Raw genomic sequence first — 13,476 nt, 5'->3', positions numbered from 1 at the left:
CTGGCTGGCTAAAGGGATGGACTCCTTAATACTGTGAAGATATGAAAGCTGAGCTGGTTTGGTTCATATTGTAAGATATGACTTATTGACAAAAAGGTACAGTGGAGGGAGCCCAAAGAAAAGCTGGTTGGTAGAATGGGCTAGTCTGTCTTGATATCCTGCTAGTAGGAGCTGCTGACTAGGTTACAGGAACTGTCACAGCACCCCTAGATGAGATAAAAGTTACAAGTGGTTAATTGAGGTTAATTGAATTGAAGATATTTATATATATAATATGCAGACTCACAATAACTAATACATAAATTTTCCATTTTTTATTTTTCTTAAATACAATAACCATGGCCTTTCAAATATGTTCTCACGGTCTGAATTTGCAGGGTTATACATATGGTAATTAAACAAATATGAACATGAAAAAAAAAAAAGATATTTTTTTTTAATTTGCAAAACTCACTAAAAATATTAGTTAATGCAAAGATTAATTATTTTATATACATTACTTAAATGCTAGTTTTAAGCAATCATTTTATATAATATTTAAAGTAAAAGCAACTATGTGCTAAATTTGCCAAAGCAATAAGATTATTATTTACAATAGCCTTTCCTTTTAAAAGAATTAACTATTCTTTGACACAAACCATCAAGATGTAAACAATATCATGAAAATGTTTGTTTAGAGCTGTGATGTCAATATCAAAGAAAACATGTCTTGAACACAAATGACAGAGAGCACATTCACCAATCCAGTTAACCCACAACTACTGTAGTGTCTGTGATGTATTCATAGGTAGGCACCTCCAAGTTCAATGGTGCAGGGCCTTTTCTAATTCTTCCTGATCCATCATAGTGAGATCCATGACATGGACAAAAGTAGCCACCAGGGTAGTCACCTGTATTGGCTATTGGAATACAACCTGCATAAAAGTAATACAACAGTGAATAGTCACTATTTACATGATTAACAACACTGAAAACTGTTTTTTTATATTATCATTACTAGAGGATAGTTACTGTTCTTTGACGACAGTCTTAAATCTAAATAATTCATAATTTCCAATGTATGGAGTCTAGAAATGCAATTTTATTTTATGCACAATAAAAAGAATTTTTCCTTCAACTCAACTAAAAATAAATGTGGGACAATACAATGGGAATGCCTTTTATATAAAAAAAAATATTATAATGCAGTCACAATAGGCGGTTAAAATTAGAGACTTCAAACTGCAACTTTCTATGTTTGATATAACAAATTTATTTTCCCTATGCCCTCTGTTCATAAATAATAATAATTCAGTAAAACTTAAAATGCTGTAACTAACCTAAATGAGTACAAACTCCAACAAGGATGAGAAATTTAGGATTGATTGCTCTCTCAGCATCAGTCTGAGGATCTCTTAGTTGTGAAATGTCAACAGCTTGTTCTATTTCTATTTCCTCATCAGTTCTGTGCTTCACAAACAATGGTTTTCCTCTCCATGATACTGTCACATTTCGACCTTCAGGAATATCATCAAGCTTGATTTCTACTTTAGAAATGGCAAGAGCATCAGCTGCAAAGCTCAAATTTGAAACTGTCCCTCGAATAATTGCTTTAGCACTGTAAACAGATGCTACTGCTCCAGCTGTAAAAAAAAAATTCAAAACAGATGTATGCAAATGTTTATAAACTTCTTGTAAGATTTTGTGAAAGTTTACTAGCAAAAGTGAATCAATAAATACCAGTAATAGCTGTTTTAATTGCACTGTACTTTCAACTTTCATTGACAATAGATTGTTATTAACTGGCATATAAGAATTGCCAAATACTTACCTCTCAATGACAGTTAATACATACTAATATTCATCAGCATAGAGAATAAAAGTTCTATGGACTCAGTGGTGTGGTGACTGAATGGTATATCACTTGGCTTCTGAACCAAAGAGGTCTCATGTTTGAATCCTGGGATTTTGAATTTCTGGATTTTTTATCCCATGATTCCATTCTAATAGTACCTGTTTAATCAAATGTTGGCCAATTCTTAAAAATAGGAAATAACTTACCACCTAGTAATAAGTATGAAGTCAGTTTACGTTCAATCTCTGAGTCAACTGTTCTGGCATTATGTGGCTTTGTCTGATCACGTCTGTACTCTGAAAAATCTGGTACTTTTAGATCAGTGTGAGAAAAGCGAGTCTGTGTGAGCCCTAAGGATAATCACACAAAAAAAATAATATAAAAAAAGCTAATTAATGGTGCAACTAAGTGAAATGTAAAGACCATAAGTATGAAAATCTACAAAAAGAAAACTAATACTAAATAATTTAATGAAAAATTCTATATTACCCTGCACCTTTTTAAAGAAAATAATCACATTCATCAATATATCATGATTACATGTTATATTGGAATGAACGGTTGTAAAAGTAAAACATTAACTGTGTAAAGTAGAGTAGATTTATATGTTTAAAATTAGTATACTCAATTATAAATAAATAAAAAATAAAAAAAAATACAAAGACAACTGAAAAATAGACCAAGGAAAAAAGAATGCAATATCAAAACTTAAATACCACATATTTTTTGTTTTGAATTCTTTTTATTTTTATATTTTTATTTATTATTTTTACTTTAGTGCAAAATTAAGACATTAAAAAAAAAAAATAGTTATAGGCACTATGGAAAAGTAACAGGAGACTATCTGTGCTGAGGATTTGGACTATGCCAAGCAGAGGCTAATAAATGATGGCAAGCATTTAAATTGTTTGCTTTTATGTAATAAATCTAGACTACAAGGTAACCAGTTTATAGCTATCAGTAACAATATGCAGTCTAAAATATCGATCTACTTGACCTTGGCTACAACAAATGAAATATACAGCTAGCAACTACTGCTATCCTGCCTAGGTATCCAGGGGTAGATGATCGAGTAAGCAGATCTAGAATATCTACTCTAGATATTAATAGACTTTATTTGGAAAGTGGTCTACATTTCAGATATAAACATCTAACTGTAACAGATCTAAGTGTAGGCCTACATCTAGGCTATACTAGTCGATCAATGAAATTTGTAAAAATTTCTTTTATATAACACCTCAGTTTGCTGCAATCTAATCTCTTTTGCGGACATGTGAGGGAAAGGTTATCTAGAAGGTTTCAGTGCTGCTATTAGGCATGCAGCAAACGCAACTTAGCTTAAGTACCTTGTGGCAGGATTCGAGCTAGGTGTATCCGTGTATGTATCATGCATGTTAATTAGAGACATAAACTCTCATAGACTTCCCTGACTGATTCTGGTAACCCAATCCATGCTCAAATGGTACTAGGGAAGAAGGAGGGCTTGTACGAATTTGTTTTAGCATATAGAATATGTGCCTTTATCTTTGTGTCTTTCTGAGTAATTTTACAAAGCTTAAATCAACTCTGGGGCTGGATTTAAGGGAGGGTAGGCGGGGCTACTGCCCAGGGGACTCAACAAGAAAGCAGTCCCCACAAAAGAGACAAAATTCCATAATTGAAATGGTCAGAAACTTCACTTTTATTTTAAATTTTTTATCTAAAATGCTTGAAATCTTACAGTTGGCAACACTGCTACTTTAATTTCTAGAATAAGTCAATAATAAGAAGGTTATTAATATTATATTCTGTCCTGAAATGTGATTAGTCTCATTACGACATTTACATTAGTTAGTGATTTTACTATTATAAATATTAGATCAACTATTTATTAGTAGGCCTATTACTCTAGTCAAATGTGCATATTTATTTGTTAGGCTCTAGATTTTCTATATTTATTTAACTACAAATTATATGTTAAGCAAACTGAACCTGCCAAAGATGTGAAAACGTTGGTGTTGTTCTTGGCAACGCATTTTTGAAGAGAAAAACACGATAAACTTAAAGGCGGCCTATTAACGATTGGTTTGAAAGCTGACAAATCAAAGCCATGGGAAGTAAGGTTTCCCCTTGATGCAACCTGGACAACTGATTGGACAAAAGCACTTTTTGGTAGAGAGATCATTTTCGATTTTGTAACTACGCAGTAGTCAGTGTTCAAACGTAAATATTGTTGAAGAAGAGTCGGTTTTATTTGAGTGGCCAGCGTTTAGTTTGGATTGTAAGCCAAATTTTTAAATCAGATAGATCTATTTACTTGATCAAGATATCTAAATTTCGTTTGTTTTATGCTTTGTAAGTTTCGTATCTTACTTTATAAATTAAGATTAGGCCTATCGTATGATAGCAGGCAGGGTTCGAACTATAGGGATCATCAAGACGACTGTATGAAGCGCTTAGGTCTTGGATTTCGTTAAAATGTGTAATTTTACATATCTACTTTCATTTTGAAGTTCTGCTTATTTATAAATGAGTTTGTATTTTTACAAGTCGAAAGCTGAACTGCATGGTTTGGTCATATTGTAAGACATGGCTCACTGTCGAAAGTCATTCTCCAAGGTACTGTGGATAGAGCACGAAGAAAGTGTCGTGTCGTCCAAAAAATAAAAAAGCTGGCTGGACATACAAGAATGGGCCGGTTTCTCGTACTCTTGATGCCCTGCTAAGAACAGCTGCTGCGATCGGGAATAGCAGAGGGATTTGGTTACTCGAACTGTCACGCAGATCCCCTAGGCTACGACAAAAGTCAAGGAACATGTGAGAGATGATGATATTCGGTGCTTTTTTTTTTTTGTGACGGTACGCACCGGTACGAGGTACCGGCACCTTTTTCAATGTGGGAAAAAATATTATTTTTCTTGTATTTTAACCATGTTTTAACGTTTATTATCAATTTAGTAGTTAAAAATTAGGCAATTCTTCACTGAGTACCGGCACCTTTTTCAGTGTGGGGAAAAATTATTACTTTTCTTATATTTTAACCATATTTATTTATAAAACAAAAGCATCGATGGTATTTATAAATAAAAGTTAGGCCTATATTTAAATATTTTTTTTTAAGTCTGTTCAAGTTTATTTCATTAAGAATTAAATATCGGTTAGTTGTACTTAAATTGCTATTTGGGACTACAATCCAACGACCGTGCAATAACGGGTAGGCCTTAGGCAGATGCGGCACACAGAGCTACAATCTGGTAGTATGGCACATCAGTTGCGTGGATTGGGGAAACTGATGTGAGGGCGACATAGTCCCGGCCATAAATAATGCCCAAGCTTTCATCTCGTTTATCCAAAGCCTTAACCACAACTATAGCAGTAAAAAAATAGTCCTACAATAGTCCTTTTTGATTAAATATAACTCGATGGCAATTCATTTCTCTAAAGAAGCGAAATATCAGTAGTTTACCATTCGAGCAAACATAGGAACTTTACGGTCCACGCACAACATTTTATTTAGATAGTAGGCCTAGGCTTAAAGTTTGAACAAATAGAAAAGTTCATCATTTAAGCAGCGTTATCACAAGCAGTGATAGCTAAGAAGATTCCTTGGAATAGCATATATAACTAGATGATATGACGATATCATATCACAGAGAAATCTTTTACCGCACCTCCCCCAAGCGAAGTGGTCCCCGAACATCGTATGACATTTGCGGAAGATGTAGGCCTACTATAAGACGAAACCCGTTCCCCAGTAGGCCTACTATAAGACGAAACCCGTTCCCCAGTAGGCCTACTATAAGACGAAACACGTTCCCCAGTAGGCCTACTATAAGACGAAACACGTTCCCCAGTAGGCCTACTGTAAGACGAAACACGTTCCCCAGTAGGCCTACTATAAGACGAAACACGTTCCCCAGTAGGCCTACTATAAGACGAAACCCGTTCCCCAGTAGGCCTACTATAAGACGAAACCCGTTCCCCAGTAGGCCTACTATAAGACGAAACCCGTTCCCCAGTAGGCCTACTATAAGACGAAACCCGTTCCCCAGTAGGCCTACTGTAAGATGAAACACGTTCCCCAGTAGGCCTACTATAAGACGAAACACGTTCCCCAGTAGGCTTACTATAAGACGAAACACGTTCCCCAGTAGGCCTACTATAAGACGAAACACGTTCCCCAGTAGGCTTACTATAAGACGAAACACGTTCCCCAGTAGGCTTACTATAAGACGAAACACGTTCCCCAGTAGACTTACTATAAGACGAAACACGTTCCCCAGTAGGCTTACTATAAGACGAAACACGTTCCCCAGTAGGCTTACTATAAGACGAAACACGTTCCCCAGTAGGCTTACTATAAGACGAAACACGTTCCCCAGTAGGCCTACTGTAAGACGAAACACGTTCCCCAGTAGGCCTACTGTAAGACGAAACACGTTCCCCAGTAGGCTTACTATAAGACGAAACACGTTCCCCAGTAGGCCTACTGTAAGACGAAACACGTTCCCCAGTAGGCTTACTATAAGACGAAACACGTTCCCCAGTAGGCCTACTGTAAGACGAAACACGTTCCCCAGTAGGCTTACTATAAGACGAAACACGTTCCCCAGTAGGCTTACTATAAGACGAAACACGTTCCCCAGTAGGCCTAACAGCCATAACATATGGGGGACAAAAAAGGAGGATAAAGAAAACAAGGCCTTCTACGTCGCTCGTACATTGTTAGGAGACATAAAATCTGTAGACACAGGATGAGAAGATGTGAGCGATCTCTGAGGGGAGAGCTTGCTGCCGTATGCGCCGAAAGGCGACGGAGGATAGGCCTATATGTTTTTAGTTTAAGTTGCAATAAAAATTGCTCTCATTGAGATTAATGGAGAGTCTATTTCCCTTTTGTCCACATATAGTGTTGTTCTGTTAAAACGATTTTTTAAACTTAATCAATATGCCCAAGAGTGCAAATGGCGGAAATGCAGATGTTCCTGAAGGAGGGTGTCAAAGAACTTGTTGTCATAATGGAGATTGTGTGGTTCAAACAAAATATATGAAGAACTGATTGAAGAAAAATATGCTGTTGCAGTAGATGAGCAGACAACTGAGTGAAAGCCCGGACTTAGTCACACAAATAAGCCAAAATTCTGCAGGGCGAAGGACAAATGATCCCGCCCCCAAAAAGAAGGAAATGCCCCCCCCCCCCCCGTTTGAAGGACGTCTGGTAAACCCAGAAAAGGGGAGGTGTAGATTTAGATGTTCAGAATAAAATTGTCTGGCTCCTTTAAATAAAAAAAAGCAAAAAGGAGCCGTAGACGATAATTCTTGCTCCAAAACTGTGTTCATACAAAAGCTCACGACAAAGACATTGTAATGATTGTATATATTTAACATTTTTGGTTTCTTGGTCAGTTTGGTATTTTCTTAAAATCTTTTTTCACATCACATTGTCTTGATTTAGGTTGCTGGTTATATATAGATCTTGTTTATCTTCAGTACCGTACGTTAATTCTTGCTCCCCCGTAAATGTGATTTTGACAACATGCGTCAGAATTTTTGGATTTTGTAAGACTGCTTGAAGGTGTAAACTGTTAACTGGCAGCTGCCTAAGCATTATCACAAGCCATTGCAATCCGGCATATATAGAGCTTTGAGCTAAATATAGCGCTTTTCCCCGTTTTCTAAGATAAAAGAGCTAGCATAACACTGTCAGTAACTGAGTAATACAGTACGGATATTCATTAAGAAAGTAGACATCTACTCATCTATCATCTAGACAATCTAGATTTGGTCTATCTTAGATTTTATAGACTCTAGATCTACATAGATCGATTTCAAATCTAGATCTTATTAAATAGACTCTATACTTATACTGCACCTGAATTAATCGAATTTACTTAAACGGCCTTGGACTTGGTTGGGCCTGGGGCAGTGAGTTGGCTGACTAAGACGACTAACTGTCACTAACTCACTAAGACTCTAAGTCACCACTATAAGTAGTATAAGACACTAGATCTACTAAGACGACTAAGTGAGTTGGGGACACTTGCTGACTTGGCTTAGTACTTGCCTACTTCAGTACTTGGTGACATACCATACTCATGTCGAGTCATGTATTGTACACTGTACTCAGTTACTACTGTAACTTAGATCTACTACTAGTACTACTACTACTGGACTAATAAATCTATACTTCTATAGTTAATAATCATAAATAATGACTATTAGATTTAGTAGTCTAATAATAATGATTTATCTTTATAGAAAAGACTAACACTAAAGTATAGATCTGGGCTATTCAGATGATTCAATTCTACTTCAGTACTTAGACTTCTATCTAGGCAATCTAGGTAGATTTACACTTCTAGTCTACAGTCTACAGATAGATCTACAGAGTACAGACTAAACTTAAAACTAATTGTCAAAAAATAAAATAATAATGAAGGAAAGGCAAAGTAGATATTTAGTACAGCTTTTACTCTGTTTACTAATGAACGTCTTAAGTGTTTTCACCTCTCTCTCCGATGTTACATACGATGTATTTGATAAACAACCAATTGGATTAATAGCTGCATTTGGTGACTTGGATGCTGACAAAGCAACAGATATTTTTGTTATTTCTAACAATGGTATGTTTAACTTACTATGTAGATCAAATTTACATCTAGTATGTCACTGTTAAGTGACAGTTAAGTAAGTTAAGTGTTACTGTATGAATATGTAATGTACACTTAGACTTAAGACTATATATAATACTAGTCGACCGCCTGCATGGCATACGCCTCTATTTTGCAGGGCCAGCCTTCAGCGCCTGCAACCTATGCGACTGCAGTGGGCCCCGCATTTTCATAGGATCCGCTCTATATCGCAAAATATACAAAAAAGTCCTTAAAATATACGGAAATATATAGACAAAAATTGTCATTTTGGGGTGTCATTCATTATGGAAAACACCAATCTTACGCATGGCATTATGATTCAGCCTTAATTGTGTCACCTGGTGAAAGAAGCTTCTCGCACCTCAAACTAATGAAGAATTACTTGAGGTCAACAATGCTCAAAGATAGATTGAAACATTTGGTAATTCTTGCTATTGAGCGTGATCTATGTAGGAAACAGAATTATTGTGATATACTCTATGACTTTGCTACACGCAAGGTTCGTAAAGTAATTCTGTACGTAATTAAGAATGGATAAAATGCATAGATGAATTTACTTTCTAATACAAACTCTTAAATTTCACTTATTATCCACTTCCCTACCCAGACTTGGCCCCGCGAAATCTGTTTCGCATAGGGCCCCACAATGGTTAAGTCCAGCCCTGCTATTTAAATATATACATAGTAGATTACTTAATCTCTTTTTTATGACTTCTTGGTCTAAATGGTTAAGTCCGGCGCTGCTATTTTGTGTTTGTAAAAATGTCTGTTTGTAAAATCTTTTACGTTTCGGATGTTCCTTCAGAGTTGAAGATAGTTTACTTCCTAGTCCAAAACTTCCGCAGGACAAAAGGGGATGGTAGCGGGTAGGGTTTGATAAATTTAAACGACAGTCTAGCGCACAGGCAGCCATCCATAGTGTAAACACTACTCTTATGTTTTCTCGTGGACTATCCGCAGAAATAAGAGAGTGATCTTTCCTTTACTTCTTCTCATTTAAACTGTTGAGGGAAGAAGAGAATTAATATAGACTAGTCGACAGGCGGCGGAGCATACGCCGCTATTTTGCTGGGTCGCCGCAGTGGGCCCCGCACTTTCATAGGGCCTGCTCTAATTCAAGGTGTAGAAATTATTAAGTTAAACCATTTTATAACTTAACAGAAATTTCCAGCGCCCTCCTGTCGATTTACCAGGAGCACTTTCATAGGACCCACACTTTCATAGGACCCGCGTTTATTCAAGGTGCATAAATTAATAAGTTAAACCATTTTATAACTCAAGAAATTTCCAGAAAACCGCAAAATATACGAAAAAGTTCTTTAATTATACGGAAATATATACACGAAAATTGTCATTTTGGGTGTCATTCAATATGGAAAACGCCAATATTAAGTGCGACATTATGCATCAGCCGTAATTGTGTAATCTGGTGAAAGATGCTTCTCGTGCCTCAAACTAATGAAGAATTACTTGAGGTCAACAATTCTCAAAGATAGATTGAAACATTTGGTAATTCTTGCTATTGAGCATGATCTATATAGGAAACAGAAGTATTATGATATACTGTATAAATTTGCTAAGTTTGTGTTTACTAATCTAGTGGATTGGATTTAGATGTATGTTAAACTTGCTAATGATCCTTTCAAGTTTTTTCTCTTTCGCTACAAAAATAAAATTAGTTTTGCGAAAATGGGTTTACCCGAAGCCGATACATGCACATCTATTAAAAACAAAAAGAGCGATAGCTTTGTTAAATGAATGGGATTATAACGTAAACATTTAAACGAAATAATTTTTAGTACGCGATTCATGAATGAATATAGGCCTATCTCAACTCGGCTTCACAGCTTTTGTAAACGAATGTATTAAAAATGCTTTAGAAGACCAAATTTGAATGTTAATTTGATCAAAATATGAAATGATTGGACTATAATTAGTATGTTCATGTGTTAAAGTATAAAACTATCTGTGCAAAGGGAAGTTATATCATGTTAGAGTTTTAGACCTAGACATGGTATTGTCTAATGAAAGAATGTTCATCAGGAAATCTGTAGTCACAGATATAAGGAACTAATTTATGTAAAAAATGCTTTTAAAACACAAAATTGAAGGTTAATTTTATTATATAATGAAATCAATGGATTTTCTTTTGTATTTTCATGTATCAAAGTAAAAAACTATCTGCGTAAAGTGTATTTCTTAAAATTAGATTTAGGTCTAAATCCTTTCGATCTTTTACTCATGTCAACATTGTAAACATGGCCTAGATCCACAAATATTATAGCTTTAATAGAGTCGGACAACTTTATTTTTTTTTAGGGTCTTAAGTTTGTTTTAGGGCTACAATACTTACACTACGGTCTAAATTAGTACCCAAGGAACATTCCTGCCAAGTTTTATCAAGATTGGTCAAGCGGTTTTGATTTCTATTCGTCATATACATACATACATACATACATACATACGCCTTACTTTATACTTTATATCCGCGAACTCCGTTTCGAATATGGCCCCACAATGGTTATGTCCGGCCCTGCTATTTAGTAGATTACTTAGATTAGTTTCTAGTCCAAACCTCCCGCTGGACAAAGTGGGATGGGATCGGGCATGGTTTGATAAATTTAAACGACAGTCAAGCGCGCAGCCTGTCATCCATAATGTGAATACTACTCTTGTTTTCCCGTGGACTATCCGCAGAAATAAGAGAGTGATCTTTCCTTTACTTCTTGTTTGACCTGTTTAGGGAAGAAGAGAATTATATATATATAGATTAGTATTATTAGAAATTAGATCAACTTTAATTCTAAGAAAAAGTAATATGATTAAATTATCTAGATCTAATTAATTATAATTTTAGTATTATTAATAATGTTAATTATTAATATAATTAAATTTAAATTATTGTATATCTAGATAATCTAAAAGAAACTCATCCTATGATGTATATTAAGCATACAGTTTTGATAAAGAGTAATAAAATAAAGACTTCTAAAGGCTGTTTGATATCAGCCAGTCATAGAATCTAGTGCTTTACAAAAAAATTTCAGTACAAACAAGAGATTTGAAGAGATGTTACATCATAAAAATTTAAACAAACCCCCTTGAAATATTGTATATCTTCTAATTCTCATTTAATTGAACACACTGGCCCAATGATTATAGAAAAATAATAACTTTTTTAGATTTCATAATAATACTTAAATTAATTTCAATAATTAGGAACCTAATACAATATTATACAAATATTAGATTAAATTTAGACCAAGAATGCAAGCATTAAAGTCAAAATGAAACAGATTGTCTTCTATGACCATTGCATGGCCGCTAAGGGAGATTAATTACATTTCTGCCTGTTGTAAAAAGAAAAAAAAAAACATAAATAGGTTTGCAAGACATGCAAGTCTAAAGCATTTTGTTCAAATACAATTTTATATAGAAATAGTTGAATTTGTAACTTTGTTAATACTTCCACTCTTCTGAACATCCTGGCAAGAAGACTAAGATTTAGATTAAGAGGAGTATTTTATGCAGTAAAACGCTTCTCTAATCATGATCTTATTTTAACGGGAAGTATACATTATATTTTTCCACAATCTTGCTGTTTTTCTGCTTACTTTAGACTTACTATTATTCTATATTATTTTACAAATGAACTAATATTCATTTAATGGGACTGCTAGGGTCGAGCTTTGTTAGAGGGAAACAAAATTCCTATTGGTCTCCTTAACAGTCACTGAGGAATTTTCTGGTGACGTGGCAGGTTAGCAACAGTACTGACCTCTGACAGGTAAAGAGCAATGTCTTAGGAATGTCAATGGCCTTGAATGTTTCTGCGACATCAGTTTTGCTATCCCCACAGCTTAAATAACCATAGGGTATAATGTTACTTTTGTTAACTTCCATTGTCCTTTAATCTTGACGCTAAGATGTTCATATTTTGTTTGTTTTTCACTTTTAGTTTATCTTATATTATGAGATAGTGGTACTGCGGTGTCATGATGGTTGCAGATTTTTATTTTTTTGTCAATTGTTGATGGTCTATTTTGTTGATGATTATATATGTTAATGGTGCATGCGAGTTCATAGAAGACACAACAACAGAATGAATAAAGAATATACTTGATAACGCAGGCTGATAACTTCAACAATTTAATAAACTATAAAAAGGGCACAGTCCTCTTTCGTCGATAGCCTAGCGTCGTCCTCTAAGGCGTCTTGTCCGTTACCTTCTAGTTCGTAATCCTACTCTTTTATTACTCGTCACATAACTTAGGAATAACCTGATTAACCTCAACTTCTATGCATCTTGTGTCATTACATATTTCCTCCCCCCTTTATCAAAAAAAAATTGTCAATTTTTGTTTCAGTCTAAAACACTATCAACTACTGTCATGTCAGTACAATATACATGGCCAAATTTTTGGGGAAAGACAAAACAAACATATATCTTGATGGACACCTTCATATTTCCCATCCTCATCAGTTCACTATATAGTACAGTGTAGTAGTTTCACCAACAAATGAAATCAACAAATAGTACAAAGTCCATCAAGACATGTATACAGTCCCCATACGACGATGCCTTTGCCGATTCCACAGGCATAAAACAGAGTTTTTCAGAGTAAATACACATGTATATAGTCCACATACGAAGATGCCTTTGCTGACTCCATAGGCATAAAACTTGAGTTTTTCAAAGTACATACTGTCATTGGCCTAGGGAGATGCAACATGTAGTCACATCACACCAAACCTTTTCTGTTACAAAATGTAATATCTGTGTCAAAACAACTTTCCAAATTATTCTACCTAACTTTTTTGTAGGGTACCAATAAGAATATTTTCTCTCCACTTACCATTTCCAAACTGACCTAGCCTTTTACTAATGAATGATAATGATTATATAAAAAAAATAATGACTGTAGATGATCATACTTACTTTAATTTACACCTTTGACTTCAATTATTGAAATTTTATAATTATCTCCCTTGATTTAATAAAATTCCCAG

General features: G+C 34.9%; 2 protein-coding genes across 5 annotated transcripts in view; one reads left to right on the top strand and one right to left on the bottom strand.

Annotated features, from left to right (window-relative positions):
• Positions 1-299: 299 nt before the first annotated feature.
• On the bottom strand, positions 300-4,086 carry LOC106063345 (cytochrome b-c1 complex subunit Rieske, mitochondrial-like). Its single transcript, XM_013221678.2, has 4 exons — positions 3,806-4,086; positions 2,041-2,184; positions 1,320-1,622; positions 300-914 (listed from the first exon to the last, which is right to left on the bottom strand). The coding sequence occupies exons 1-4, from the start codon at positions 3,996-3,998 to the stop codon at positions 748-750; spliced, it is 807 nt and encodes a 268-aa protein (XP_013077132.2). The 5' UTR covers positions 3,999-4,086; the 3' UTR covers positions 300-747.
• A 3,404-nt stretch (positions 4,087-7,490) lies between these two features.
• Positions 7,491-13,476, top strand: part of LOC106061236 (T-cell immunomodulatory protein-like) — a 42,484-nt gene continuing 36,498 nt past the window's right edge. The window contains exons 1-2 of one of the 4 annotated variants that reach the window (XM_056035160.1): positions 7,491-7,556; positions 8,072-8,436. In XM_056035160.1, the coding sequence (XP_055891135.1) occupies positions 8,247-8,436 (190 nt within the window). In that variant the 5' untranslated portion in view covers positions 7,491-7,556; positions 8,072-8,246. Of the gene's footprint in view, positions 7,739-8,071; positions 8,437-13,476 lie in introns of all 4 variants that reach the window. The other 3 variants (XM_056035162.1, XM_056035161.1, XM_056035159.1) reach the window with 3 other exon arrangements.

This window comes from Biomphalaria glabrata, chromosome 7 (genome assembly GCF_947242115.1).
Source record: "Biomphalaria glabrata chromosome 7, xgBioGlab47.1, whole genome shotgun sequence".
NCBI lineage: Eukaryota > Metazoa > Mollusca > Gastropoda > Planorbidae > Biomphalaria > Biomphalaria glabrata.
The sequence above is the reverse complement of the archived record's forward strand: the minus strand, read 5'-3'. Positions and strand labels throughout refer to the sequence as shown.